Source organism: Cryphonectria parasitica (assembly GCF_011745365.1).
Source record: "Cryphonectria parasitica EP155 unplaced genomic scaffold M406scaffold_4, whole genome shotgun sequence".
NCBI lineage: Eukaryota > Fungi > Ascomycota > Sordariomycetes > Diaporthales > Cryphonectriaceae > Cryphonectria > Cryphonectria parasitica.
The window spans coordinates 908516-935165 of NW_024468912.1; the positions used below are offsets into that span (position 1 = coordinate 908516).

A 26650-nucleotide genomic window follows, 5' to 3' on the forward strand; every position below is an offset into this window, starting at 1 on the left:
TTGATATCTAGCATGTGACCAAGTTCTTACTTCTGAGTCGCCTTTGGCTTGTTATTTTGTCAGCAACAAAAGTAAGCTCTGGAAGATGGATGTACAATGGAAAACTGGGGCGTTTTGGGCTGCCACATTGTATTATACCTGGAGCAGCCACTTCACAGATCTCCGTGCCTGCTAGATCGTAAGGACTCATGGACCTAGAAAATGTGCCATGGATAGTTGATACCAGTGCTATTCATATATGTGCACGTGAATAAAAGCAAGAGAGGTTGTAGGAGAAAGATGCATAGGAAAAGAAGAAGATCAAAACAAAATGGGTGCTAGAACCGGTTGACTTCGGATCATTCCGGTTCTTGTGGAGACCGGAGATGAGTGCCGATTCTCACTTTGGACCGGTGCCGTACCGGCTCCAAGATCCGGCTTTAATGATTTGAGACATGCACCACAGCAATGATGAGGTTAGGATGAACCAAGCCAGTAGATTTCATTATTCGAGCATTTTAACTTCCCGACAATCTGGGTACAATCCCAGACTAGAGCCTGGAGCTCAAAAGGGCTCTTTCGGCCATCTCGACTTGATATGAAAATGGTGATTATGGAAGAAGAGCCTTGAGAACATTCATGAGACCGGCCGAGTCTGTAATACCGTGTAGATGTTGCATATCTGTTGTCTGACCAAGTTTTATTGCCTGCAGAGCAAGACTCTCCACCATCGACCCCCGCCCCCCCATTCATTGTGTGGTGTTCCTTCACTTAGAGCTAGTATATATAAACAAACACTCCGGAATATACTTATGGTACAGGACTGAATCAATCTGATAAGGGACTAGTCGTGAGGATGACATGTGATGCTGGCCATTTGAAATACACAGGCTGACAGTTTTGCCTGCACAGTACTGCACCGTACGCATCCTTGATATTGGTAATCGTCCTTCGGCGGAGTGATGGAGCCATCGGCTATGGCAAGGAGGTGGAAAAAGAACAAGAGAGAGAAAAGAACAGAAAAAGAGAAAGTGGATTTCGACACCGTAAAACCCCAAGTACAGGGGGGTTCCACAAACTTTTGTAGCCTTTAGCCTTCTACGGTGGTCCATGCAGCTGCTGTAATAATAGCCTTCCCAGAGAGGAGCCGCCTGGAGCTCGGGCCACAGCCTGGAACCACTGACGCAAATGCCTTGGACAAGCCTTCCCCAAAAATCTACCTACCGTAGCTGCCTTGAGTTTTGGACTTCAACCTCCGCAAGATCAAAATCGCGACTGGCTTTCTTCCCTCCATCACTCCCATTTCTCACAGGCCGCGATCGACACACACACCCTCTCCTTTCCTCTCAAAGCTGATCCTGCACCCTTCAGCTTCCTTCCACAAGAGAAATTAAGCCCTCAGACCAAGCCAAGGCAACCTGCACACGCCGCGGCTGAACCTGGAAGGTTTCGTTTTCTCAAGTCGACCAGCGCCCTCCTCAACCACACGCACAGCCCCCCCACCCCTCAAAACCGAAAAAGCAGGCCCGCTGCCCCGCCTCGCGACCCAGCCGTCGAGTGTGACCTCATCTTGAACCTCACCCGGTCATCTGTCAACAGGAACACCATCTGATTGACTCCACGCACGGCGCTCCGTTGTCTCGTCAGGCTGTCCTCCGGGACAGACGTCATCAGGTAGTGGAGGGGGAGCATACTATTCTGCGGCTCTGCCGCTCCCGCTGCCAGGATGGGGAAGATCACCAAGACCATGCAGCCCAAGCACAGAGAGACTCTGGTATGTCACCGTATCCTGTCCGCTCTGCCCCACCACGCCGAGGACCAAAGCTGACCCTAGGCATAGTCGCCCTGGCTGAAGGACTTCGTGCAAACTGCTGCCGCCGTGCCCCTCCCGCTGCTCCCACAACGCCTTGACACCTTTCCTATCGCGAAGTGGCCGTTGCCACGTGGAGACCTGTACCACTGGATTCCCCTGCTGAACAGGTTCGACAACATATTGGAATGCTTCATCAAGCTCTACCGCCTCAATGAGGGCCCACAGACGCGTGCGTTCGGCTGCGAACTGCTACTGGGCAGCCAGCCGCGCGTCGAACAATATGGCGCCGATGAGTGGGACCAGGAGAAGCTGAGGGCACTCGCCTACAGGGACGATGGCGACGTGCAGCTCGTCAACGTCATCCTCCAGTTCACCAGGCGCCTCCTGAGCCGTTGTGGCAACCGGAGCATCTACGCCAGCAGTCTCCATCTCAATGATCTTCTTCACAGCACCGACCTCTCTGTGGTGCACGCCACTCTCGAAGTTGGCCTGGAGCTCGCCCAGCGCTACCAGGCCTCTGTAAAGCGCATGAGCCAGCCCAACCGTCAGTTCAGCAACGCCTTGCTCGCCAACCACTACAACATCGAGCTCGCTCGCGTCCAACAGATCGCCCAGCCCTTTGTGAAGACCCCCATCATCTCCCTAAGCGACTCTACAGTGCACACAACCCAAACCTCTACCGGCAAGGGTAAGGACAAAGAGAAGGTCCCGTCGACGGGTTCTGCAGGCGCGGCGTCCTTGATTGCCAACGACCTCGGCTCCGTCATCTCCGCAGATAAGGCTTCCGAGGCCCGCTGGAAGAGCTGGGGTGATCTCAAGGTCGTCTACTATCCCAAGAACGAGGCTGGCGAGGCCGCCCCGCAGCTCACTTTTGACAGGCCCGGCACCTCAGCTCCCAATACACCCACACCACTGCGTCGTAGTTCTACCATGGGCGCTCAGCAGACAACCCCGCGTAGCGCCAGAGCCACTCAAAGTGCTGATGATAGCCCCTCGCCGGCACACCGGACACCGAACACGAGCGACGAGGTTCCTTCAGGCTCAAGCCAGCGATCCTTTGAAATACCGCAGAGTGTGGTCGCGTCCACGCCGATCCACGAACTCCAGAAGCGCACGCCGGAAGACATGCCGGGTGTTTCCAAGTACGAGGTCCTCAACCGTTCGCGATTATGCAAAGCCTTGATCGGTGGCCCTGAGGCCCGTCAGCAGGCACTCGCCGTGCGCCTGCTGGCCGTTGCGAACTTGGCCTACATCCATTCTGAGTCTGTCTTTCTCGAACAGGTCGTCAAACAGGACAATGACGAACCTCGGCGGTATCATCTCGTCTACCAGCTGGTCGAGCTCGTCCACCCTTCTGTAGCAGGCCAGCCCCCCGCCCCCCGCTGGTTGCAGACCATCATCCTTTCGCTATTGGAAGGTATCGCTCAGTTCGGTGCCAAATATCAGGATGTGATCTCGGCCCTGAATGCCACCGTTAATCATGGTGTGTTGCTCTACGTTATCCGCAAGGCTGTTGTGGAGATGAAAGAGAACGCCGAGCAGTCCGATCAACAGTCGGTAGAGATGGATGATTGGCGGGGAAGCCTATTCTCCCTTGCGCTGTATCTCGCCCTGAACGCCAGGATCGGGCCAGAACTCATGTCTGCCGGGTTTGTGGATGTTCTCGTTGATATAATCAACATGCGCACCCCGCTCGCGGACCGTTGGCACAGCGTTGCTGTTACGTACATCGACACCTTGATTATCACCTTTGGCCCAGCCGCCTTCCAGGCTTTCACGAGCGCCAGCGGCCTTGCGAATGCTGCGAAGCTTATGATCCACACGACGTCCTCTGCTAAGAGCCTAGCGGAGAGCGGCGAGGGCACGCCATCTGATCTTTATTCCAGTGTTGTCGACTACGAGATCCCCTTCTACCAGCAGCAAACTTTGAAGTGGCTTTTGAAGCTGATTCATCACATAATGAGTCCCAGTTTTTCCCACGGTGGAAACACTGAGCGCCTGCTGAGAAACCTGGTTGATAACTCGAGGCTGCTCGCTAGTTTACGAACGATAATGGAAAACACCAAGGCCTTCGGGTCTGTTGTGTGGACAAACTCGATCAGCCTCCTTACGGATTTTATCAACAATGACCCGACGAGCTTCGCGGCAATCTCTGAGACCGGTATGGTCAAGAGTCTACTTGAGTCCCTTACGGGCCGAAGCCTCCCTTCAGAATCCACTACTGAGCGCAGAGAAGGCGAGCCTTCTAGTGAGAGTGGACCCCCCACCGACGAGCCAGTCGTTCTTGAGCCCGACACCCGCTCTCACCCCCCAGACGAGGAGACACTCCGAGCCTCGCGTCCTGGCCCTCTTGCTCCGGGTGTGCTACCCTCGTCAGAGGCTATAGGCGTCATAATTCCTGTTATCAACGCCGTTAGTCTGAACCACTCGATAGGAATGAAGCTCGTCGTGGCCTCTCGAGTTCTCGAGAGTGTCCTGGAGATCTTTGAGAGCCCAGAACACGTTCGAATCATGCATCTCGACCAAGATATCCCTTACAACATTGGCTTGCAGATCGATGAGCTTGCGAGGCACCACCCCGCTTTGCGGCAGACTATTGCAAATGCTGTCATTGATATGATTGCTCGGGTCTTATATCTGGGAAAATCGAAGGCAGCAGCAACATCTGATGGGTGGGGCGCAAAGCTTCTGGTGCCCGACTCTGGAATATCGGAGCCAGGGAATGACAAGGAGTTGGGGGGCTCACTCGGGGACGTCGAAATGACGGACGTGGCGCCGCCACTTGAGCAACCCTCAGCCCTCGCCCGCAGCCCTCCTGAGAGCTCGCCCAAGCTGCCCGACAACATCACACCTTACATGTCTGCTCTGTCACAGTTCCTGCAATCCTACGTGAGTAACACTGCGCTCCGAGAGCTGCTGACGAAGAACGGCGGGATCAACTACCTCCTGGACCTCTTGGAATTGCCGAGCTTGCCACACAATTTTGTCAATTCCCCTACCTCGAGAACGCTACAGCAAGTGGTGGCGACGGTGATCGATAGTGCACCTGCCATTGGCCTTCCATCGATATTGGTCCGGTTGCAAGATGCAATCGAATCCCTGGATCCTCTGGTGTCCAAACCAACATCTGACTCGTTCTTCCGGTCATTCGTGGAACCCGACACTTCTCTCGCGGAGTCCAGAGCTCACAGCAATGACGAATTCACCGTCGAGGTAAATAGAGGCACAGCTGTCGTCAAGTCGCTGCTGCGTGTTCAAAATCTGCTCAAGACTCTGAACAATTGCTTTGCTACCGGCAGACAACCGGTTACTCTTCCACCTGTCAACGTGTATGACTACTTCCTCAAGGTGATCAGTTCCCTAGCACCCTTGTTTCGCGCCGTCCTCTTGGAAGAAATGTCCTTGATTGAGCTCGTTCCGCAAGAGTGGACGTCTAAATCAGGGAAGCCACGGTTTGACACGGCGAACGACACCGTGGCAGACGAGCAGGAGACATTGCTGTCACAACTGCTTGGCCAGACAGGCCTTGATAAGGATACCGCATACACAGACCCAGCCCAAGCCAGCGCACAGGAACCGTCAACCTCGCAGTACCAAAATTATAAAGCGATCCGCATGCTGCTGCATCACTTCAAGCCCAGCGCGTACTCCTTCCTTCAGACCTTGGGCAGGGCTCTTATGCCGCGCAGGGAACGAGACGACTTCATTCGGGCAAATCACATGCAGGTTGCCGATGCCATGGCTGAAGCGGTCCTCAGTCAAGTACGGCCTTTCCTGGACGAGCCAGCCACTTTAGCGAATCTGAAATACTGGACCGTCTTGTTGCATGTCATCTTCCAGATCCTTGTCGACCCTACCCGGCGAGACGATCGTGCGGGCACCCACATCATTATCCCTGTGCTTGATGCCTTCAAACAGCTTCAAGGGCTCGAGACTCTGAACAAGATGGTCAAACTTTTCGCAGATGAGCTCACCAGGGACCAGACCGAGGGGAGCCACACCTCCGCAGCCAAGGTGGCGACTGTTGGCTTGCAGAAGACCCTCGATCTGTACTCTCTGATCCTGAATGGAAAGAACATTTCCGAGTCTGTTCACAGCCTCAACGTGACGAATCGTGCTTCTTCGAGGGGGCAGCCAGAATACTTCCTGACTATGAGTCAATTCATTGTCGAGATACGCATGTCAGCGCTGCCTGTGGTCTCTGAACTATGGCGGTCACCATTGGTTGAAAAAGCCTCAACGGATGCAGTCGGCAGACTTGTTGGAATTTTGAAGGCAATATGTCAGGGTGAACAAGAGAGCGCTGCCCCGCCAAGAGATCCGCCCACAAGGGTGCCGCCGATGTTCAAGCGAGAGATTCCGCATTTCCCTTGGCCAACCTACGAACGCCAAGTGCTACGTCTCGCTGAGTCGTTCAACCGCGCGTTGGCACGTGAGGCAGTCTATCGCTCCATTGGGACAGAGGAGTATGCACACGAATACTGCAGACTGCACCAAAAGGGGCTTGCGGGAAGACGAAACCCTATACCCCGTGATGATATTTTCATGACCTTCTTGCCACAGAATCGCTCAGGCAGTCGAGCACCCTCTCCTGGGCGCAGCTCTGGCCTCGCACGGGAACAGCTCATCGACGTTGCCGACGACGACGTTGAGCTTCAGCAACAAGTAGATGACGTGCTTGAAGAGGACCACCAGTCTAACGATTCAATGGATGAGGACTCCCATGCCGACCATACGGAACCAGCATCACCACCGGCAGCTGCTGCCGTCGCCCCATCAGTGGCAGCTTCAGCTTCTACACAAGACCCGGATGCTGGTGATGTACCCCCTGTTTGCAGAGAAGATCTCGATGCGGAGCGCGACAAGCTGCGCAAAGACCTTGTCGATCAGTGTCTAGACGTGATCAGAGCGCATCCCGACTCTGTGTTCGAGGTCTCCGAACTGATTCATGTTGCAATGGGTATCGACCGCCAAGAGTCTGAGGATGCCCGTCAGGACGTGGGCGAGACACTTGCAAATGCTCTGATGTCCTTTGCTCTCGATGATGACGAGAAACAATCCAACGGTCGGAATATCGCTGCATATGCACACTTGTTGTCCCTAATGCTTCACAGCTCAGAGAAATTCTTCACCACCACCGTAAAAACCCTGAAAGACAACGTGTCCGACTATCTGGGCTTCCTCAAGGTGCCGCCAGGCAACTCCACCGATGAACTGCCGCCTTGGATTCCTCACATACTTCTGATCTTCGAAATGCTCCTCGCCGAAGATGCGCAACCGGTGGAGGAAAAATGGTCTCCGCCTCGGGACGAGAATGAGGTCATTGAAGTGCCCGTCCTGCGGACGAAAGAGCCCATCATTCAGGAGGAAGCAAAAATGATCATTCTTGACTCTGCCCTGGATATACTTCCACGCATCGGCAAGAATGAGAGCTTAGCTGTGGCCGTCCTTCGGGTACTTGTCATACTGACGCGAAGCCGCGCAATCGCCAAAATCGTTGGGGATAAGAGAAACCTACAGCGTCTCTTCGTTATGGCGAAGCAGCTGTCTGGCTTGGGCTCAACTCGTCTCAAGGACACCTCAATCTCTGGCAATGTGATGACCATTCTGCGCCACATCATCGAAGACGACGATACTCTGCGACAAATTATGCGGAGCGAGATTCGAAAATTCTACGAGGGAAGCCTGAGGGGGTCCCGGTCTACCGACGTGGCATCTTACACGCGTCAGCTTTCGCACATCGCCCTCCGCTCCCCAGAGATCTTCATCGAGGTCACGAATGAAATGGTCAAGTTGACGCGATTCGTTGCAGCCGGCGACGCGGGGTCGAATGGCCGCGGGGTTAGCTTGGTGCTCAAGGATAGGTCGCCTAAACCTTCTGCGCAGTCGACTGTATCAGCTTCAGCAGAGAGCGACTCGGTCGAGCCGGCTGTCCAAGCTCTGACCGAAGAACTCTCTATCAACGATGTCAAACAGACAACGGAAAATGTGGACAAGGAGATGGTCGATGCGACTAGAACTTCCCCAGTAGAGCCGAAGCGCCCCGTTGTCGAAAACCCTGACGGCGTGGTCCACTTCCTCCTCTGCGAACTACTGAACTACCGAGAGGTCGTCGACAAGGAGTCGTCAGAGGTGGCTAAAGAAGAGCAAGTCATTCCTGGTGATGCCACTCCTGGCACACCCAATGGTGGACACTCGCCGCTCGATGATCAAACCGAGGACAAGGACAAGAAAAGCTCAAAGGCGCCATTTCGAGCTGAGGAGCACCCAATCTTTGTGTACCGTTGCTTCCTGCTCAATTGCTTGGCCGAGCTGTTGCAAAGCTACACCCGTACCAAGATGGAGTTTATCAACTTCAAGCGCAACGCCCCGTTGTTCGCCAACACTCCAGTTAAGCCTCGAGCGAGCGTTCTCAACTATCTTCTTCAGGATCTCCTGTGCATGAGCAGCCTCACATCCCCGCTGGATAGCGTGGCGGCGAAAAAGAAAGCTGCAACATCCGAGCAGGCCCGCCAGGTTCTTGTGGCTTTAGTTGCGAAAACCACTGAGAAGCCTGTCGACCGAAGTCGTGACCGTTTTGACTACGAAGACGACCCTGACCTCTTGTTCGTGCGTAAATGGGTCTTGGACATGATACTTCGTGCTTACAAGGATGCCGCTACACCTCATGAGCCTTTCGACGTGAGATATGCGAAGTTGCTCTCCCTAGCCGAGCTCATGCTCAGCATGATCGGCGAAAAAGACCGCGATTCGTCTAACGCCCGAGCCTCTGACCCCTCAGCACAGCTCAAACGCCTAATGTACGAGAAGGGTTTCCTTCCAGCACTCACGGCGTCCGTCGCAGACATTGATCTTACTTTCCCTGGCGTCAAGCGAACAATCAAATATATTCTCCGGGTTTTGCAGGTCATGACAAGCACAGCCATCTCGCTCAGCCAAGCCAACCTTCTACCCTCTGGTCCTCAGGATAGTCTCGAGGATGAAATCGCGTCTGTCTCGTCCCTCTCCGATTTAGATGATGAGCGTGAGGAAACTCCGGATCTTTATCGTAATTCAGCCTTGGGCATGCTAGAGGCAGGTCGTGAAGACGATTTCGAGGACGATTCGGATGAGGATGGTAAGTTATACCCTATGCAGTGATATGGCGTCTGTGATCAATGATCCTGACTGACATCTTTGCTAGAAGATGAGGAGATGGACTACGAGGATGACTACCCCGATGAGCTGGACTACGGCGACGAGATGTCCCAGGACGGCGAGGAGGATGTCAGCGATGAGGATGACGAGCTTGATGAAATGGGTGAGATCGAAGGTCTTCCCGGGCACCCCGTCGGCGTTGAAGTCATCATGGAGGACGATGACGACGAGGATGACGAGGATGATGACGAGGACATGGACGACGACGATGAGCTCAGCGAAGACGACGACGAAGACGACGATGACGACAGCCACTCGGAAGAAATGGATGATCTCGAGGATCGTATAGAGATCGTTGACGAGGAGGGCAATCCCATCGACGATGATGGCGCACCCGGCTGGGAGAGTGAGACCGACGAAGACGACGACGCGGACGATGCGGACGATGGCCAAGACTACGACGATGGCGTTCAAGATTTGGATGAGTTGCGGGAGCAGGTCCACCCCTTACACGACCTCCTGGATGGTCAAGAACTCGAGGCCCACCACCACCACCATCATCATCATCACCACCACATCTTGGCTGAAGAAGCCTTCGGCTTTGGTGCAGACAGATATGATGATGAGGGGGAGGAGGATGACGGTAAGTTTCCCCTGCGCACGACTTCGTTAAGACAGAACCGCGGGTCACCCAATTTCCCGACAGGTCATCCATCCACTGACTTCAAGTTTTCTCTGTACCCAGAAGATGAGGACGAAGAAGACGAGCAGATCGATGTCGATGACGACTACATCTATGACTTCACTCGTAAGTAGAGCCATCAGGGATCGTCATCTTTCTTTCTTATTATTAACAAGTAGATGGTTTAGGTCCTGGAGACGATGTTCCTCCTCCCGTCATGCCATCTGGTCTCGGCTGGGATGCTCTCGTCGTGGAACGTGGACCTCCGCGACGCCACCGCCCCTTCCCGTTGGGACCTTTTGTTGTGGGACCTCGCACGGCTGATCCACTAAGTGGTATGTCTACTCGTGAAACGGAACTTGAACTAATCAGGCGCGACGCCCGAGCTCTTGAGCAAGAAATGGGGGCCCTCCTATCGGGACTTATTCGCAATCGCCATACTGATCCTGCGACAGACTTCCGCAGCTATTTCCGGACTGGACGACCCGCCGGTCCTGCGGCTGGCCCAGAAGACGGTTTGAATCCTCTCCTCCGTCGTGGAAACAGCAGTGGACGCGAACCACCCTCGCGGCAGTCTCCCTCGTTCGTGGCGCGGAGTGGTATGCCACCGTACTTCGAGAGCCCCATGCATATCTTGAACGATCTGATGGCTAGTTTGCCGCCAGGCATCACTCCTCCCCGTGGCTTTTCTCTTCACATTACGCAAAACAATGGCACCCGCGCAGAGACCCTCGAATTAGGCGCACCTTCTCGGGTCTCACACAGCCACCACATACGAAGCGAGGCTCGTCGCGACGTGTTCCAGGAACCGCAGCAAGCCGTTACCTTCATGCCAGGGACGACTGATCAGCGGTGGCTGGATGAGGCCCATGTCGTTTTCGGCCACACCTACTCAGAAAAGGCAGCACGGCTGAGTACATACATCTGGGCAACGCTTACGCCGCAAGCTGCCGAGCAAGAGAAGAAGGCAAAAGCAGAGGAAACTGAGCGTCGTCGCAAGGAGGAAGAAGATCGGCAGAAGCGGCTAGAAGAGGAGAGAAAAGCGCGTGAAGCTCAAGAGGCGGAGGAGAAGGCAGCCCGGGATAGAGCAGAAGCGGAGGAACGCGAACGCCGTGAACGCGAAGCTGCTGAGGCAGCAGCACAGGCTGCAGAGAACGAAGGCCAAGCCTTCGAGGGATCTGAGGATGCTGAGCCGCAAGCCATGGAAGGCGTCGAGACGGCCGAAGAGGGTCCTCAGCCCGAAGCTGAAGCTGCTGAACCACAACCTCGCATTTTCACCACCATCAGAGGCGAACAGGTCGACATCACCGAGCTGGGAATTGATCCCGACTACATGGAGGCTTTGCCCGATGAGATTCGCGAGGAAGTGATTGCGCAGACGATCACTTCTCGACGCACCGAAGCTCGTGAAGCGGCTGCGACCTCAGGGAATCCGGCTGCAGAGCAAGGAGAAGCCTACCAGGAGTTCCTCGATGCTCTTCCTGAGCACCTCAGAATCGAGATAGTGCAGACGGAACAACAGGAACGCCGGCGAATTGAGCGCGAGACCGCCCGTCGCGCCGCAGCTGCCAGTGGCCAAACTGCGGCGGCTCAAGACATGGACACAGCAAGCATACTAGCGAGCCTCAATCCTGAATTGAGGCAACAAGTTCTTATGGAGCAAGGCGACCAGATCATGGATCAACTCCCTCCAGATATGGCAGCTGAAGCCAGAGCCTTGAACGAGAGAGTGCGTCACTCTTACATCTCTCGTGTGCGCGACTCGAGCCGTACCGTCGCTGAGCCGGCTGCCGGCAACGAGATCAAAACCCAACGCCGTACCGTTGTGCAGATGCTAGACAAAGCTGGCGTTGCCACGCTCCTTCGTCTTATGTTTGTCAGCCAACAAGGATCCATTCGTTCTCATCTATTCCGCGTCCTAGGCGATATCTGCGAGAACCGGCAAAATCGTCTAGAAGTCATTGGCTCCCTGCTGCAAATTCTCCAATTTGGCAGCACCGATATGGAAGCCGTGGAGCGCAGTTTCAGTGCCTTGTCCTTGAAGGCTAAGCAACCCAAGGACAAGGACATCAAGGACGTCAAGGACCCCAAGGACTCCAAGGACTCCAAGGACTTCAAGACCCCCCAGAGTCTCAAGCGGGCATTTACGAGTGTCAGCGCTGGCAACACCATCCAGCAAAACTCCGAAATCTCGCCGCTGCTGGTCGTGCAGCAGTGTCTCGATCTACTCGTCGAGCTTTCGAGCAGGATCCCTCACGTCCCGTCCATATTCCTGACTGAGAATGACCCCATCCCAAGCTCGTTGAAGCAGGCTCATAATCGCAAGGGTAAAGCCAAGGACTCGAAGGCACACAAATATGCTATCAACTCGCTGCTTCATCTACTTGACCGCGACCTCGTCATGGAGAGCTCTGCTGTCATGCAGCTCCTTGTAGACCTCCTGAACAAGGTGACTTTTCCGCTTCAAGCGCTTGAACGCCGCCGCAAGGAGGCCGAAGAAGAGGCCAAGAAGGCAGCAGAACAGGCGAAGAAGGAAACGGAGAAGACTCAGGACGGAGCGGAACAAGGAGCAGACGATGCCACTGCCCCTGGCAATGCACAGAATTCTGTGAACACGCCGGCTGCAGCATCGACCGGGCCAAGCCATGATACTACCGATGACAAGGGACCGCAGACGACTGAGCAGAAGAAAATTCGTCAGCTTCAGCCTCCACTAATTCCTCCAGAGAACTTGAAACTTGTGATCAAGATTTTTGTTGCCCGAGAGTGCAGCTCCAAGACCTTCCAGAACACAATATCGACCATCAAGAATCTGTCCAACATTCCGGATGCCAAGCAAGTCTTTGGCAGGGAGCTAGTGAAGCAGGCTCAAATTCTCAGCAAGAATATTGTGTCTGACCTTGACGAGCTTCTGCCCCACATCGAAAAAGCCGAATCTGGTACAGAGATTCAGGGTTTGGCACTGGCCAAGTTCTCACCAGGCGCTTCGGAACAGAACAAGCTCCTGCGTGTCCTGACAGCGCTGGACCACCTGTTTGAGACCAAAAAGGATGGCAACCGGGATGCAAGCGATACCGTTTCAGCTGATGAGAAGTCAAGTCTGCTCATGACACTCTACCACAACGAGGTCTTCAATAAGATGTGGGAGAAGTTGAGTACTTGTCTCTCAGCTATCCGCCAGCGAGATAACATGATCAATGTGGCAACCATCCTTCTGCCTCTGATCGAGTCCTTGATGGTCGTCTGCAAGAACACGACGCTTGGAAACGCACCGCAATCCGCAATCACCAAGGACACAGTCCTTTCCAGTCCGGAACCGGACGATACGATGGCGGGCTTGTTCTTCAGCTTCACCGATGCACACCGACGGATACTCAACGAACTCGTGCGTCAGAACAACAAGCTCATGTCGGGGACATTTTCTCTCCTTGTGAAGAATCCCAAAGTGCTTGAATTCGACAACAAGCGCAGCTACTTCACCCGTACGGTTCATGCTAAGAATAATGGGCACTCTCGCCCTTCCCATCCGTCTCTGAGTGTTGGAGTCAGGCGCGATAATGTGTTTCATGACTCGTATAGAAACCTCGCGTTTAAGTCCGACGACGAGGTGAAGTATGGCAAGCTTAACGTGCGCTTCCACGGCGAAGAAGGTGTCGACGCAGGTGGTGTGACCCGGGAGTGGTTCCAGGTTCTGACACGGGCCATGTTCGATCCCAACTACGTGCTCTTCACTCCTGTATCCTCGGACCGCACCACTTTCCACCCGAACAAGAGCAGCTCTATCAACGATGAACACTTGAACTTCTTCAAGTTCATCGGGAGGATCATTGGCAAAGCTGTCTACGAAGGGCGCCTTCTGGATTGCTACTTCAGTCGTGCTGTGTACAAGCGCATTCTCGGGAAACAGGTGTCCGTCAAAGACATGGAGTCGTTCGATCCTGACTTTTACCGGAATCACTCCTGGATGCTAGAGAACGACATCACGGGCACCGTGTATGAGACTTTCTCTGTCGAGGAGGACGAATTCGGAGCAAAGGTCACTGTCGACCTGATTGAGAACGGCCGCAACATCGATGTGACCAACGAGAATAAGCATGAATATGTGCGCCTCATCGTGGAGCACAAGCTCCTGTCGTCGGTCAAGGAGCAAATGGACTACTTCCTCAAGGGCTTCCACGGCATCATCCCCGCGGACCTCATCTCCATCTTTAACGAACAGGAGTTGGAGCTCTTGATTTCCGGTCTGCCAGACATCGACGTGGACGATTGGAAGAGCAACACGGAGTATACAAATTACACGGCCGCTTCTCAACAGATCCAGTGGTTCTGGCGGGCCGTGCGCGCGTTTGATAAGGAAGAGCGTGCCAAGCTGCTACAGTTTGTCACGGGAACTTCCAAGGTGCCTCTTAATGGCTTCAAAGAGCTTGAGGGCATGAACGGTATTCAACGCTTCAACATTCACCGTGACTACGGCAACAAAGACCGCCTGCCAAGCTCTCATACATGCTTCAATCGTAAGTTGACCGCCTGACGACCTATGGGACCCTCTGGTGCGAACAATATGCTAACCCTTTCGTTTCCCAGAGCTCGATCTCCCGGAGTATGAGAGCTATGATGCTCTTCGCACCCAGCTGCTCAAAGCCATCACCGCTGGTAGTGACTACTTTGGTTTCGCGTAAGGAAGGACATCGGAACGGCGGCGTCTGTTCACTTCTGGCATGCATTGTTATCGTTCATCGATAAAGCAAAACGGGTTGTCTTATTGGGAAACCGGTGTTCTGGGGACTATGGAACAGCATGGGTCAGCAAGAAGTGCTCACCCCAACCGCGTTGATTGTCATGGCTGGTCTGATTATATGTCGTTCCTGTTTGTTATGGCAGCTACTTGAGCTCTTTATGGTGCGCATCTTCACGAGAAGCAAGGACAGACGGGAGGTATGGATTCTTTTCTCTCTAATTGCCTGAGGGGATTGAGATGATTGTCTCTGCAGCCCACCTTCATATTGGCGATTGTGGCGGCGGTGGCGGCGGCAAAGCGAGAGGGAGGGATGATATGGAAGCGGAGTGCAGGCCGCGGAAGTAGAATACCTTTTTTTGTTTTTCTTTCTTCTTTCGCTGCTCGCCGTCGGCAGACCAGTCAGGCACGATTATAGAGATGCTATTAAAAAGTTTGTTGCGTTTCGTTGCTTGATGTAAGATGCAAGGTAATTGCCGTGCTGGCTGATGATGGTGGACGGAAGCTCGACTATGTTTGGAACAACAGGAGTCATCGTGTCAAATGTCAGCACGACCATTTTTAATGAGCTGTGTGCGACAAAGCAGGGCAATCAAGATTCAGAACGCTCCAAGATCAACAGGTCTTTTCAGCATGGCCTGGCTCCTCTCGATCGATATGACGAGTTCGTCTTACATTAGTGAAAAGTCAAGTAGGCTAATGCCACATGGCTGGGGCGGGCGTGAAATTGGGTCCCAAGGGACCGGGTGCAGAGACCCATCAATGTTTATATGACTTGTGCTCAATATGCCTAGACAGACAGACAAGTGAGCTACTGCAAGGCTCCAGATAGTGTGTTACTGTGCATGGTAAGCTAAGGCACGCAAGCCTACAAGCCAGCTCTTCGTTAATGCGCAGGGTGGCGTCTCCCGGAAAATCCTTGGGCCAAAGTGGCGGGCCCCGCGCCTTGGTTTCGTTTCACAGAGAGAGAGAGAGAGAGAGAGAGAGAGAGTGTGTGTGTGTGTGTGAATGAATTTAAAGCAAGTACAGATCTGTAAGATGACATGACGTTTACTTCTGGACTTCCACCTGTGTATGTATATTGGGGGCCAGTGTTACTATACTTGTAATATGGGGATTTGGGATCTTATTACGAACGAGGAGAAAAAAAAATCTAGTAATGCCGTTCTTGTGGTATGATTGATGTCTCTGCGCGTGCTGTACGAGATGGAATCTCAGGGGGCCTGAACATGAGAATGGTATGGACAGCACAGCACTATGGAGCAACACAGGGCAGAGCCAAGCATTGAAGACAAACAACACCGACCGTTTAATGCTAAGGCGATTGCGGGACCGGGATTGCCGCACTAGACGATGGGCTTCAGTACGGAGTAGCCCCACCTCGAGCGTAACGGAGGGCGGCGCTAAGAGAGAAAACAGTACTATAGTTGTGCTGTGGTATATTTGTACAAGGTGGCAGTTACTCTGTAGTGGTTGCTGGTGGCGGTTCGTCGTCGTCGTCGTCGTCGCTGTTGTTAAGGTTAGGAAAGAAAGGGGTCCAGCGCTAATAATAAGAGGTCGGGTTAGAATGGGAGGGGTATCGGGTGGGGGGTTGAAGACGACATGCCGTGTCCACGCAAGCTGGGTGACCTCGTACTACTTACTCTATGTACTCACTCACCTGCCCTAGAAGGTACGAGGGATGTACGGGTGCGGGTGTGTACTTGAATGTACAAAGTATCCCCCCCCCTTCTCTCCTCCCCTCCGTAGCATAGTAAGTAGAACCTAGTAGTCAGAAGGTGTGCGCTATTCCGACCTGGCCTGCTTGAATTCGAATCCTCCCGTCAGCAGCTGCACGTTTCGACCTCAACTATTTTCAGACGACTTGGCCTTGTAGTCATCATATCACACACATCACGTCACATCGAAAACACAATCTTTTTTGGATCTCTTTTGGGACTCAGAATTAGCTGTCGTCTTGGCACCGTGTATTCCTCTCTCTCTTGACGACCTTTTCCTCCCTTCTTCCCAAGCGAAGAACGAAGAAAGAAAGAAGAAGAAAAAGAGGCAGATTTCAGATACTCCACCAACCACTGGGCTTATTTCACACGACTTAGGACGAACAGGCCTCAAGGAATAGAGGTATCCACAACTGACAACTACTCCCCTGTCCCGAACACAGAACTTCGACCACGACACCGCCTGGCTGCGTCGGACCGCTCTTGCAGAATCTACGTCTTCGCTCGCACACACATCCCACCGGGCCGTGTTACCACCTCTCCTCATTGTTGTCGTGCAGGCGCAGACAAAGACAATCAATCAATCGCTTGGTGTGAATCAACGCCAGACCTTCGCATTGGCTCGCGTCTCGTCACCTTCTCGAGGTTGCTACATGTCCCGACCTGCTTCCCTCGATCCACCTACACTCGCAACTCACATATGGCCTAAACCTGCATGTTAGCTGTCACCAGCTATTTGCCTTGATCCGCCTCGACCCCCCTCCCCGCCCTCTCTCCCACCCTTTTGTTCCACCTGGCGACCGCCTCGATTCCCTCCAAAACACGACTACGCTCTGTTCAACCAAGACAACTCGAGATCATACCTATAGCAGACCATAATCCCCCAATATGTCGGAACATGGAGAGACAGCCGTCATGGCTCCAGTCTCCCCTCCTCGTCTGGATAGAAAAGACTCGGAGACTGCGTCCCTTGCGGATTCGGACAAGGACACGGTATGCCCTCAAGCCTCCTCACAGCTCCTTCCCCCATGCAGCTATCGGATACATGTGTCCATACAGCAGCGTGGTCTCTTTCACCACCCATCGCCCGTCATCAGCATCATGACAGCGGATACCCTAGCCTGCACCAGTCTACATGTACACACACGCCAGCGCGTCCTACACGTTACACGACAAGGCTACACAACACGCAAGACATCACGCCACTTCCCTTATGCAGAAAGAGAGAAGGGGAGAGAGAGAGAGATTAGTCTGGTCCTGGCGCTAACGTAGCTTGTCATTTTGTACAGGACAACTTCGAAGATGCCCGCGATGCTGCCCCGGAGTCCTCCTCCGTGCGATCCCTGACGCAACGGCGTACATCTCACTCCAAAACCCCGGCTGCCGACGACGAGATAAAAGAGGAAGGGCACGCAGAGCCCGAGGGCGAGCATAAAAAACCCCCTAGCTCAACTGAATCCGAGTCTGGGCTCAATCATCACGAGCAGAAGCCAAGTTCCGTGCACGAGGCCGAGGTTCAGGACAAGGACGAGTTTGAAGAGGCCGAGACAACATCGATAGGGGACAGCGACGAGGTGACTCTGGCGCAGCAGAGGTTGTCCGTCCAGTCTAGCGGACAGCTGGACAACGTCAGCCTCGACGACGAGGACCTCGATGGGGAGAAAAAAGGTCCGAACACCGGGCAACGCCTCTCCAAAAAGCTAGTTTGGCTGACAGGTCACACTGCAGAAGTAGAGAAGGTCAATAACGTGGGCTCTAGCGACGCTGAACCTGAGCCTCCCAAGAAAACCATCTCCCTCGGCAGTATAACCAATTCCCTTCCAGCTATGCCCTGGTCTCCCGGCGCTCAGGGCTCTTCCACCAAGAATCTCGACACGCCACCCACTGCTGCCCCTGCAGCTGCAGCAGCAGCAGCACCTACGACGCCAGGGGCACCACTGCCGGCCAACAGCACCCCAGCCGCCACAGCAGCTGCCGCACCCCCACCCTCGCGGAAACTCGCTGGTGCTTTTTCCTGGCTGTCCAGGAGCTCGTCCAAGGACCTGACCAACGTGTCGCCGCCGGTCACGGCTAGGAGGAACACCGCCAGCTCGACAACCACACTGACGAGCAACCCAGAGATGTTGCTCGGCAAGCTGGACGAGGAGGGCGGAGCCAGGAATGTGCGGCACAGCCTGAAGGACCGCTTCAAGGCAATGCGCATGAGGGAGGAGGCGGGCATCACAAACCTTCCTGAGGACGGTGATGCGAGCGGCATCGCGAATCTGGTCAACAAGGGGCCGAACGGGGCACTCGGTTCACCGACAGAGGAAAAAGAAGCTGGTGCTGTCCAGCCACCGCCCTCACCACGGCCGGCTCACGCTACCCTGGCGCCCGGAACGGCTTCAGGAGCGGCCGCCGGCCCTTCGACGCTGTCAGATGAACCCGTAGACTGGGACTTATGGCAGTCTGTCGTGTACGAAGGGCCCGCAGCCGTGGCCAAGACGAGCGCAGAGGAGCTGCGCAAGGCCACGGCAGCAGGGATTCCGAGCGCAATTCGTGGTGTGATATGGCAGGTCCTAGCCCAGAGCCAGAGCGAAGAGCTGGAGGCTGTCTACCGAGACTTGGTTGCTAGAGGCACAGACAAGGAGAAGGACCGACAGAGCAACGGCTCGCCCGCTGGTAGCAATGGCAGCACTCCGGCCCCTGGGTCATCGGCATCGTCCGTGCATTCGGAGGGCGTGGGGTCCCAGCCACCCTCTCCTCCTCCAAAAGACACCCCGAAGGACGAGGCTGCCGAGAAGAAGAAAAAGAAGGAAGATGTGGCAATGATACAGAGGCTCGAGAAAACAATCCGGAGGGACCTTGGACAGCGGACAGCATATTCCAAGTTTGCTGCCGCACAGGGCCTGCAGGAGGGTCTCTTCGGCGTCTGCAAGGCGTATGCCCTCTTTGACGAGGAGGTTGGTTACGCCCAGGGCATGAATTTTTTGATTATGCCCCTCTTGTTCAATGTGAGAGGAAACCCTCCCCCCCCCCCTCTCCCTCTTCTATCTTTTCTTTCTTCTGTCCATGAGAACCTGGAAGGAGGAAGTAGAGACTAATGATCAACGCAGATGTCTGAGGAGGAAGCTTTTTGCCTTCTTGTCAAGCTGATGAACAACTACCACCTCCGTGACCTGTTCATCCAGGACATGCCTGGCCTGCACATGCATCTGTATCAGTTTGAGAGATTGCTGGAGGATACTGAGCCTGCCTTGTACTGTCACTTGAGGCGACGAGGCATCTCGCCTCATCTGTACGCTACCCAGTGGTTCCTGACCTTGTTCTCTTACCGCTTCCCCCTCCAACTTGTCCTCCGTATCTACGACCTTATCTTGTCCGAAGGGCTGTCGGCCATCCTCAAGTTCGGCATCGTCTTGATGCAAAAGAACACCGAGACTCTACTAGGCATGACAGACATGGCGCAGCTCACCACATATCTTCGAGACCGCTTGTTTGACGTGTACATCGAGTCGGCACCAACCGCAAACAGCATTCTGGAAAACGGTTTCTTTGGCAGCTCAACATCCAGCATGGACAAAGAAGTGTACCGAGCCGACCAGCTCGTCCATGACGCATGCGAGGCCAAGCTCACTCCCGACATCCTTCAGGCATGGCGGCTCGAATGGGAAGAGAAGACCCGTGAGGAGAAGGAGCGGCAGCAGGAGCTCGAGACACTGCGGTCGCAGAACACCAGCTACGCGGCCAAAATCCGCAAGCTGGAGGAGCGGCTGCAGGCTGTTGACCGGGAGCAGGCGGACCTGGCGACGGAGCTGGTACACACAAAGGTGGAGAATGAAGAGCTGAAAGACCAGAACGAGTCTCTCACGGGCCAGGTGCGGGAGCTCAAGATCGTCATCGAGAAGCAGCCCATCGAGATTGAGGACCAGTGGAAGCTTGAGCGGGATGCGCTCATCGAGCGCAACCAGCGCGTGCACGAGGAGAACGAGAAGGTCGAGAAAGAGATGGCAGAACTGGAGGAGCAGCTTGTGCAGACGAAGATGCAGTATGCAGAGGTAAGCATTTTCGCTCTCTCACAAATCACTCCTCAAGCATACAAGATGGCTAACGGGAACTTTAGATAAATTCTCAACACGAAACCCTTCAGAGGAAGTGGAACGAACTCAAGCGGACGTTTGCATAGAGAAAGAGAGACACACGCACAGCCCAAATCCTTCCCGAGAAGCTTAAGCTGCAAACCGCTGCAGTGTGCTTTGCCCACCTCCCTCCCGTCTTGCGACTTTTCAAACATGATACATAACAACGGACAGCGTGCACAAGACAAGAAAATTGATTACTGTTTTATCACCGGCGTATCTCACCCAAATAGTACTGATAGGGGGTTTCAGATTATCATTATTATTGTTTGTCATAGCAGGCAGGCAAGTAGGAGGGCAATTGAGTGAGGGGAGGGGGAGGTGGCTTTAGACTTGGGTGCCTGTGGATCCACAGGAGATAAAAGTAATTGATTACCATGTATCAAAATGACACTGGTTTTGATTATAAAACATTAACAAAACTTCTGACTGTTTAAATTGTGTGACTAGTTAGGTCTGTTTACTTTTCCTCTTGGAGTACTCTGCTGAGTCGATGGTAAAGATTCGAGAGGTTGAGGTGGTTAGGACGGGATAGGGCTTCTACACGAACAAACGGGCAGCGTATGGCGGGTTTGGAAGGGGGGGGGGGGGGGGCTAGAAATTTGCATTAGGAGCCGCGGCGCTAAGGCAGGCCACAAACGTGCTGCAGGATAATACAAAGTCATCACAATTGCCGATTGTGCAATCGTTGGGGTGTTCCCGCACATATCAAGCAGGAGTAGTGCGCAGATACACAGACAATTTCTTAAGGACGGACATGATGTTCATTTTTAAAGGCATTTTCTTTTTGTTCCATTGATTTCCCATTTGATCCTTTCCCTGTCTTGTCCCCGAAATGCGATGAACGTTTTGTGTAAAAAGGGGAGGAAAAGCATCTCACTGCTGAACCGTGGTACAGCCCAATAGCCACCGAAATCATGTGAAGGGAAGCCCGAAAGATTGATCCGTTGAACACCGAGTCCGATTGTTTTGTTTCTTGTGTTGGATGATGAGGTTTAGAGAGTGGAAGGATGTCCCGGAAGTGACGACTCCACACCCTTGTCCGTGTTAGGCTATCCCTCCATCCCGCTTGTTTCCTCCTAGGAGTATCACATTTCCACCCCAAGGTCTCAAGCCAGCCTACAGCATCATCATCACCACTACCACCACAGCAGCAGCAGCCACAAGCCTACTTGTGGAGCTTGCGCTGGTAGAAAGCGAGCTCCTCACCCTCGAGGATGTAGCCATCGCAGCGACCGCTCTGGCCGGGGCGCGAGGCGACAACGGCGAACAGACGACCGGCCTCGAACTGCTTCTCGAGGGCGGGGTCGACCTTGCCGTGCTTCTCGAAGCGCTCGGCCTGCTTCTTCTCGACGCTCTTGCTCTTCTTGACGTCCTCAGCGGCGTCCTTGCCACCGGCGGCCTTCTGCTGGCGTCTGCGGCCGAGGGGCTGGCCGTAGTGGGCCTCGTACCACTGGCGGAAGGGGGCGGCGTCGATCTGGATGACGGCGGACTTGGTCAGGGTGTTGGTGCGGACGAGCTCGTTGTTGGAAGGGTGGTAAACCACGCCGATGACACGGGTCTTGCGGGTGGCGCCCTCGGAGGCCCAGGCGAAGTTACCGCTGTCGAGACGCAGGGCACGGTATTTGTGGTTACCGCCGCGGGTGCGGACGGTGTGGATGCGCTTGGCACCGATACGGGTCTGCGCCGGCTGGCGGCCGGCCTCGAAAGCGCGCTTCTTCCCTATTGACGGAGGTCAGAACGTATGTTCCGGAGGGTGAATCCTCCTTCCTCGTGACCCTGCCGCCGGGGGAAAGGGCGGCAAGGTAAACACGAGGAAGAGGGAAAACAGAGCACTCCGAAAGCGATACGGGCTTTCGATTTTTTATTATTCCATCGGGCTCGACGTACGGTAGTAGGCACGCTTGGCGCCAGAGGCGGAGCGCTTGTGACGAGAGTCGCGAGAGATACCCATGATTGCGGTTTCTGTTTGATAGAACAGGATAAGACGTTAGCTGTCAAGGTCACAAATCGACGGAGCGTGTTGATTGATCAATCAAACGGCTGATTGTGATCGAGAGGTGCCACCGGCACCTAGGAAAGGAAAAAAAGAAAAGGCTCGACGCGAAGTCGTGTGAAGATGGAAAATTGGAGGGGAGAGATGAGAAAAAGGAAAATGTTTCGATCCGTTTCTTGTGCTCGTACATACCTGATGAGGTCTGTGGTCACCAGAGGCAATCGTTGAGATGGTCGAGGTTGGTTGTCGGCTCGTTCGTTTGATGCGGAAGGAGGAAAAAAGAGGATGTTGCAGGTTTGAATTTTGGATGAGCTTGCTTGTGGGGGTTCAAAAAGATGCGCTAAGGTATTCTGGGCCTAGCGTGACAAAAACCAGCGGCCAGGCACGTGATGTTCCTCAACTGCACTTGAGGTCTGGTCTGCGGCTAAAGGACAAAGCCAGTCTATTGCTGGACAACCCTGCAAAAGAAGAAGGAAAAACTATCCAGAAAAATGCCCTTCTTGAAGACAGAGACCTTTCTTTTTCCTTCCCATATCAACTTCCCCTATGTTCAAACAAAAGAATGCCCTGGTCCTCTTGTTCTGTGGTTCACCTATACAACTTGATGTCATACCCGAGTCCTCCTCATTGGTGAAAATAAGCTCTCTATTATCAGCCAGAGGACAGTCTTTCACTTTCTGTGAATGAAGATGATTATATGCCTTCTCTCATAGCCAATGGGCTCTTGGAATGAGTGCCTTATCTCAGTCTATTCCGGTCCCCAACGCCGTGATTACCAAGCGCATAATCAATTCGTTCTGGAGGCGGTCTACCTATTCCTCGACCCTGTTTGTCGAGCAATCGGTGCTGCGTTATTCCCTTGCTGTGCGCCAACGGCTCTATTCCAGTTAGAGGCAGTGCTACCGGAAGATGCTCCTCCCGCAAAATATTGATATGAAGAGGGTGATGTCCCGGTGCATCCACCAAGTTTGCCTCGGAAACATCATCTTGGCACTCCCCGGGTGACGGCTGGCTCGCTACGTCTTGTGATGGCCTTCTCGAGACAGGTTTCGACGAAGTGGGCTGAGTTGTATCCCATGTCTGTCCAGCTAGACCACGCCTAAGGGAGCTGTCCGCTCGGGCTTTGTTGACTCCCTGGTGTGGCTCCCTCGGCAGTTGGCGAGGGAAGTAGTCAACCAGAGAGGCCGTCCGTCCTAAAGCCACACCGCGGCTTGAGAGCCTGAGGTCTAAGCAGCCGATAAAGATGATAAATGACTTCGCGAGCTCCGCGGATCGCTTAACCCAGCTTGCTCGCTCCAACAGGACGCTCTTCTCCGCGTGCGTGGTGCTGTTTTCGTAGTGTTCGGCGCTGGGATGGAAGCAGGACTCGACAGCTTGTTGGGAGTGATTCATGTGTGGCTAATTTCTGCGATCTCCAGTGGTGGAATTCGAGAGATTTCCTGATGGCCGAGGGTCTGCTTTAGCCCAGAACAGTGCTTCGCATTACTGCGAAGGCACGGAATACAAGACCACACGATGAGAGAGATGGTCTCCAGTTCCGACTAGATAGTTGAATCTAGTATGAGATCTGTCCGTCGTTCTTGTTAGCGCGGGCCATAGGGGAAAGCGAAGACCTGAAGGCATCGCTGAATAGCATATTATCTCAGATCAACATATTCTGAAGAACAGTGTCGTAGATCGTACTCAATCGTCGATTCCGCAAAAATCACTAGCTACTAAGTATGTATCACTTTCATACTATGGAGATTACACAGGTGCTACTTGGAGTCAACAAATACTCGCCTGAAGCCACAGCTATGGGCAATCAAGAGCCCCAATGACAGCATAATACTCAGCATGGTCTTCTCGGTGCAAGGTGATTTCAGATTGCAGATCGGGCAGAGCGGTTGCAAGAACAGCACGAGGTTGCTGAACATTATGATACCGAGGTAGAAGACTCTTTCTCAGATTTGCGATGTTTGTGATGAAATGTAGTAGCAGGATTGTCGATGCATAGGAAGAGTTCTTGAGATTCACATAGTATCCTGCGGCTTTGTATGCCTAGGCATTCAAGATAGGCTGACACTGGAAAACAAGGACGAGGCTCTCTTAGATGCACTGTGCCATCAGTAGGGAACATATGGTCTTCTTGATATGCCTGAAGTGCTTGTGAATGAAGATTCTGTGGTACAGAGCAACAAAAAAGAACTTGACTACTACGAATCCCCAGACATAGGTCACGCTCGCGAGCATGGTGTAACGGCGTAATGTGAGCACGTAGTCGGGCTTTGGAAGGTAAGAAACAACGAGGCCGACTTTGTTGTAGGTGACAAAGCCCAGCCCGGATACATTGGGCGGGTTCTGCCCAAGGCCATATGTACTTAGCCACTGCTCATAAGGCCAGTAGTAATACTTGGATTTCAGCGTAAAATTGGACAGGGAACATTGCAAGACAAGTCCAAGCAGCATCGTGGCAAGAAGATAGGTAAATATGGCCAGTGCTGGAATCATACCAGTCCATATCAGCTGAAAGACTCTGGAAAATGAAACTGCCGACCATCGTCCTAACCCGATGTTCTTCAACACAGAAGCCCGTACAAAGATCTGGATGGCAATGGCAACGGATGCCACACAGAGAAGCGAGATGCTTGTCGCGATGATAGCCGAAGTTTGAGGGTCTCCGAGAGAGGCGGGACTTATGTTGCAAGATGAAAAGTATCTCGGTAGCATTGTAGCCGAAGTCACACACCCTTGTGAGCAGGCACAATCAACAAGACAGATAGAAGGGGGATGGACACAGCATATTAACTCTTGGGCACGATGGGCTAACACTATCAGGGCTTGACGTCTGGACATAGATCGGCACGGAAAAGGATCCGAAGAAGCTCATAAGTTTCAAGCAGTGGCCGCATTCCTACGTTATTTTACCCCTTCCTTGTCCGCCTAGGCGTCAAACCAATATGTTAGTGGTTGACCGGATGTCGCGAAGCAGCAGGCACTCTCAGCCTTCCATACTTGGGCTCATCACGGAAAACCCTGGTTCTCGTCTGCAGCTCTGGGGCTGCTGCCATCATCCAGCCTTCGAAGCCGACTTTTGTATCGTGAAGCACCCGGTCACGTACATATATGGTATTCTGTGACATATTGAGTTGGCAATTCTTCTCGTGGCTACAGCTATTCTGCACGGCGAGTCTCAACGGCCCTCTAGGTGGATCGAGGTCGAGGTGCGAGCTGGAGTCACCACTTGTCGAGTCTCGACGAGAGCGTTGCAGCAGCGTACAGAAACTTTTGACAGAGGAAAAGTCTCTAGACGCGTGTGATCACACCTGTCTCTTCCTCACGGAAAGCTGGGTCAGGCCGCTGCCTATATGCATTACCGATAGATTGTCGCTGTGGGGCCCAAGGACGTACCCTTCCTTGCATGGGGCCAATAGCAGTGCTGTAATACAATACTGTACTCTAGTATATCGAGAATTGATGAAGACCCTAGATCCCTGCAGCCGCAATGGCTGCACTCCGGAAGACCCACATGCTGTAGCCGTACGTGCCGTAGTACATCCTATGGTACGTTATGGCGCATTTTTGCCCTGCAGGGGACCAAGAGAAAAAGGAACCGGGGGAGAAAAAAAAAGTTGACTTTTTGCTCTCTTATTCACTTCCAACAACCACCCACTCACCCACCAACGCACCCCGCCTGAGTATTGCAGAGTCTGAAGGACACTGTTATATTCGATGACAATGCAGGAATGAGGTGGCTACTTGTGAGTTTCTACACCTCAGCCCCTACTTCTCGCAAAACCCGAGTGCTAACAATCACAGGCAAATCGAACGTTGGCGACGTCGTACAGACCCGACACTGCCCTCTGCCGACTTCGATATCTTACTTTCAGACGAGCGACCCCATCCCTTATCTCCTTGGCTACACTCCACAACGCGCGCCAGAAGCAGCCGGCACAACTGTCCAGGGTAAAGCCGTCTGGACGAGGACAGCATGGCAAGAAGGACGTCGAGGCTTCGCGTCCGGCGGCTGCTCAAGGCAGGGCTCACGGGAAGCCCAAGAATGATCAGTACGTCGTGAAAGGCAGAAACACCCCAGACAGGAAGAAGAAAGCAACGAGGAATACCACCAATGGCCGTCGGCGCGAAGAGCCAGTCGAGCTTGAATATGGCGAGAGCAGGCTACATCGGAACCTGCGGATACCAACACGCAAAGAGTACCCTCAAATGCCCGCGCACGCGCTGAGAAATGCTTGGGGCACTTTGGAATCGCTGCTTCCTCTATTACAGGGGACGTTGGCTAAAACAACCACGCACACCGCGCATCCGGAGAGCCTCAGGAAATTCATCCGCACAACCGTTACCGTTCAACTTCCCGAGCGGGAGGAGCTGATCGCACCCGGCGACGGGCTTACCCTGGGAGAAGCCACCAACGCCGCGAGTCTGCATGCTCTGGCAAAGCTGCATGATGCTGGGCTGCTCACGTTGTTTTGGGC

General features: G+C 53.7%; 3 protein-coding genes across 3 annotated transcripts; 2 read left to right on the plus strand and 1 right to left on the minus strand.

Annotated features, from left to right (window-relative positions):
* Positions 1 to 14010: 14010 nt before the first annotated feature.
* On the plus strand, positions 14011 to 14963 carry M406DRAFT_355931 (uncharacterized protein). The gene is made up of 2 exons (XM_040923300.1): positions 14011 to 14125; positions 14196 to 14963. The coding sequence occupies exons 1-2, from the start codon at positions 14044 to 14046 to the stop codon at positions 14288 to 14290; spliced, it is 177 nt and encodes a 58-aa protein (XP_040776438.1). The 5' UTR covers positions 14011 to 14043; the 3' UTR covers positions 14291 to 14963.
* A 1989-nt stretch (positions 14964 to 16952) lies between these two features.
* Positions 16953 to 20229, plus strand: M406DRAFT_67920 (uncharacterized protein; the record flags this gene model as incomplete). Its single annotated transcript, XM_040925109.1, has 4 exons — positions 16953 to 17057; positions 17354 to 19057; positions 19160 to 20101; positions 20167 to 20229. The coding sequence occupies 4 exons, from the start codon at positions 16953 to 16955 to the stop codon at positions 20227 to 20229; spliced, it is 2814 nt and encodes a 937-aa protein (XP_040776439.1).
* A 694-nt stretch (positions 20230 to 20923) lies between these two features.
* On the minus strand, positions 20924 to 22429 carry M406DRAFT_355933 (putative ribosomal protein Rps8bp). Its single transcript, XM_040923301.1, has 3 exons — positions 22371 to 22429; positions 22073 to 22147; positions 20924 to 21904 (listed from the first exon to the last, which is right to left on the minus strand). The coding sequence occupies exons 2-3, from the start codon at positions 22134 to 22136 to the stop codon at positions 21351 to 21353; spliced, it is 618 nt and encodes a 205-aa protein (XP_040776440.1). The 5' UTR covers positions 22137 to 22147; positions 22371 to 22429; the 3' UTR covers positions 20924 to 21350.
* Between the last annotated feature and the right edge of the window lie 4221 nt (positions 22430 to 26650).

Bases quoted from the DNA above. Each gene is read 5' to 3' on its own strand.
- M406DRAFT_355931 (XM_040923300.1), top strand. From the start codon at position 14,044: ATGAACGGTATTCAACGCTTCAACATTCACCGTGACTACGGCAACAAA. The intron at 14,126-14,195 runs GTAAGTTGACCG...TTCGTTTCCCAG, and splicing joins CTCTCATACATGCTTCAATC to AGCTCGATCTCCCGGAGTAT.
- M406DRAFT_355933 (XM_040923301.1), bottom strand. From the start codon at position 22,136: ATGGGTATCTCTCGCGACTCTCGTCACAAGCGCTCCGCCTCTGGCGCC. The intron at 21,905-22,072 runs GTACGTCGAGCC...CTCCGTCAATAG, and splicing joins CGCCAAGCGTGCCTACTACC to GGAAGAAGCGCGCTTTCGAG.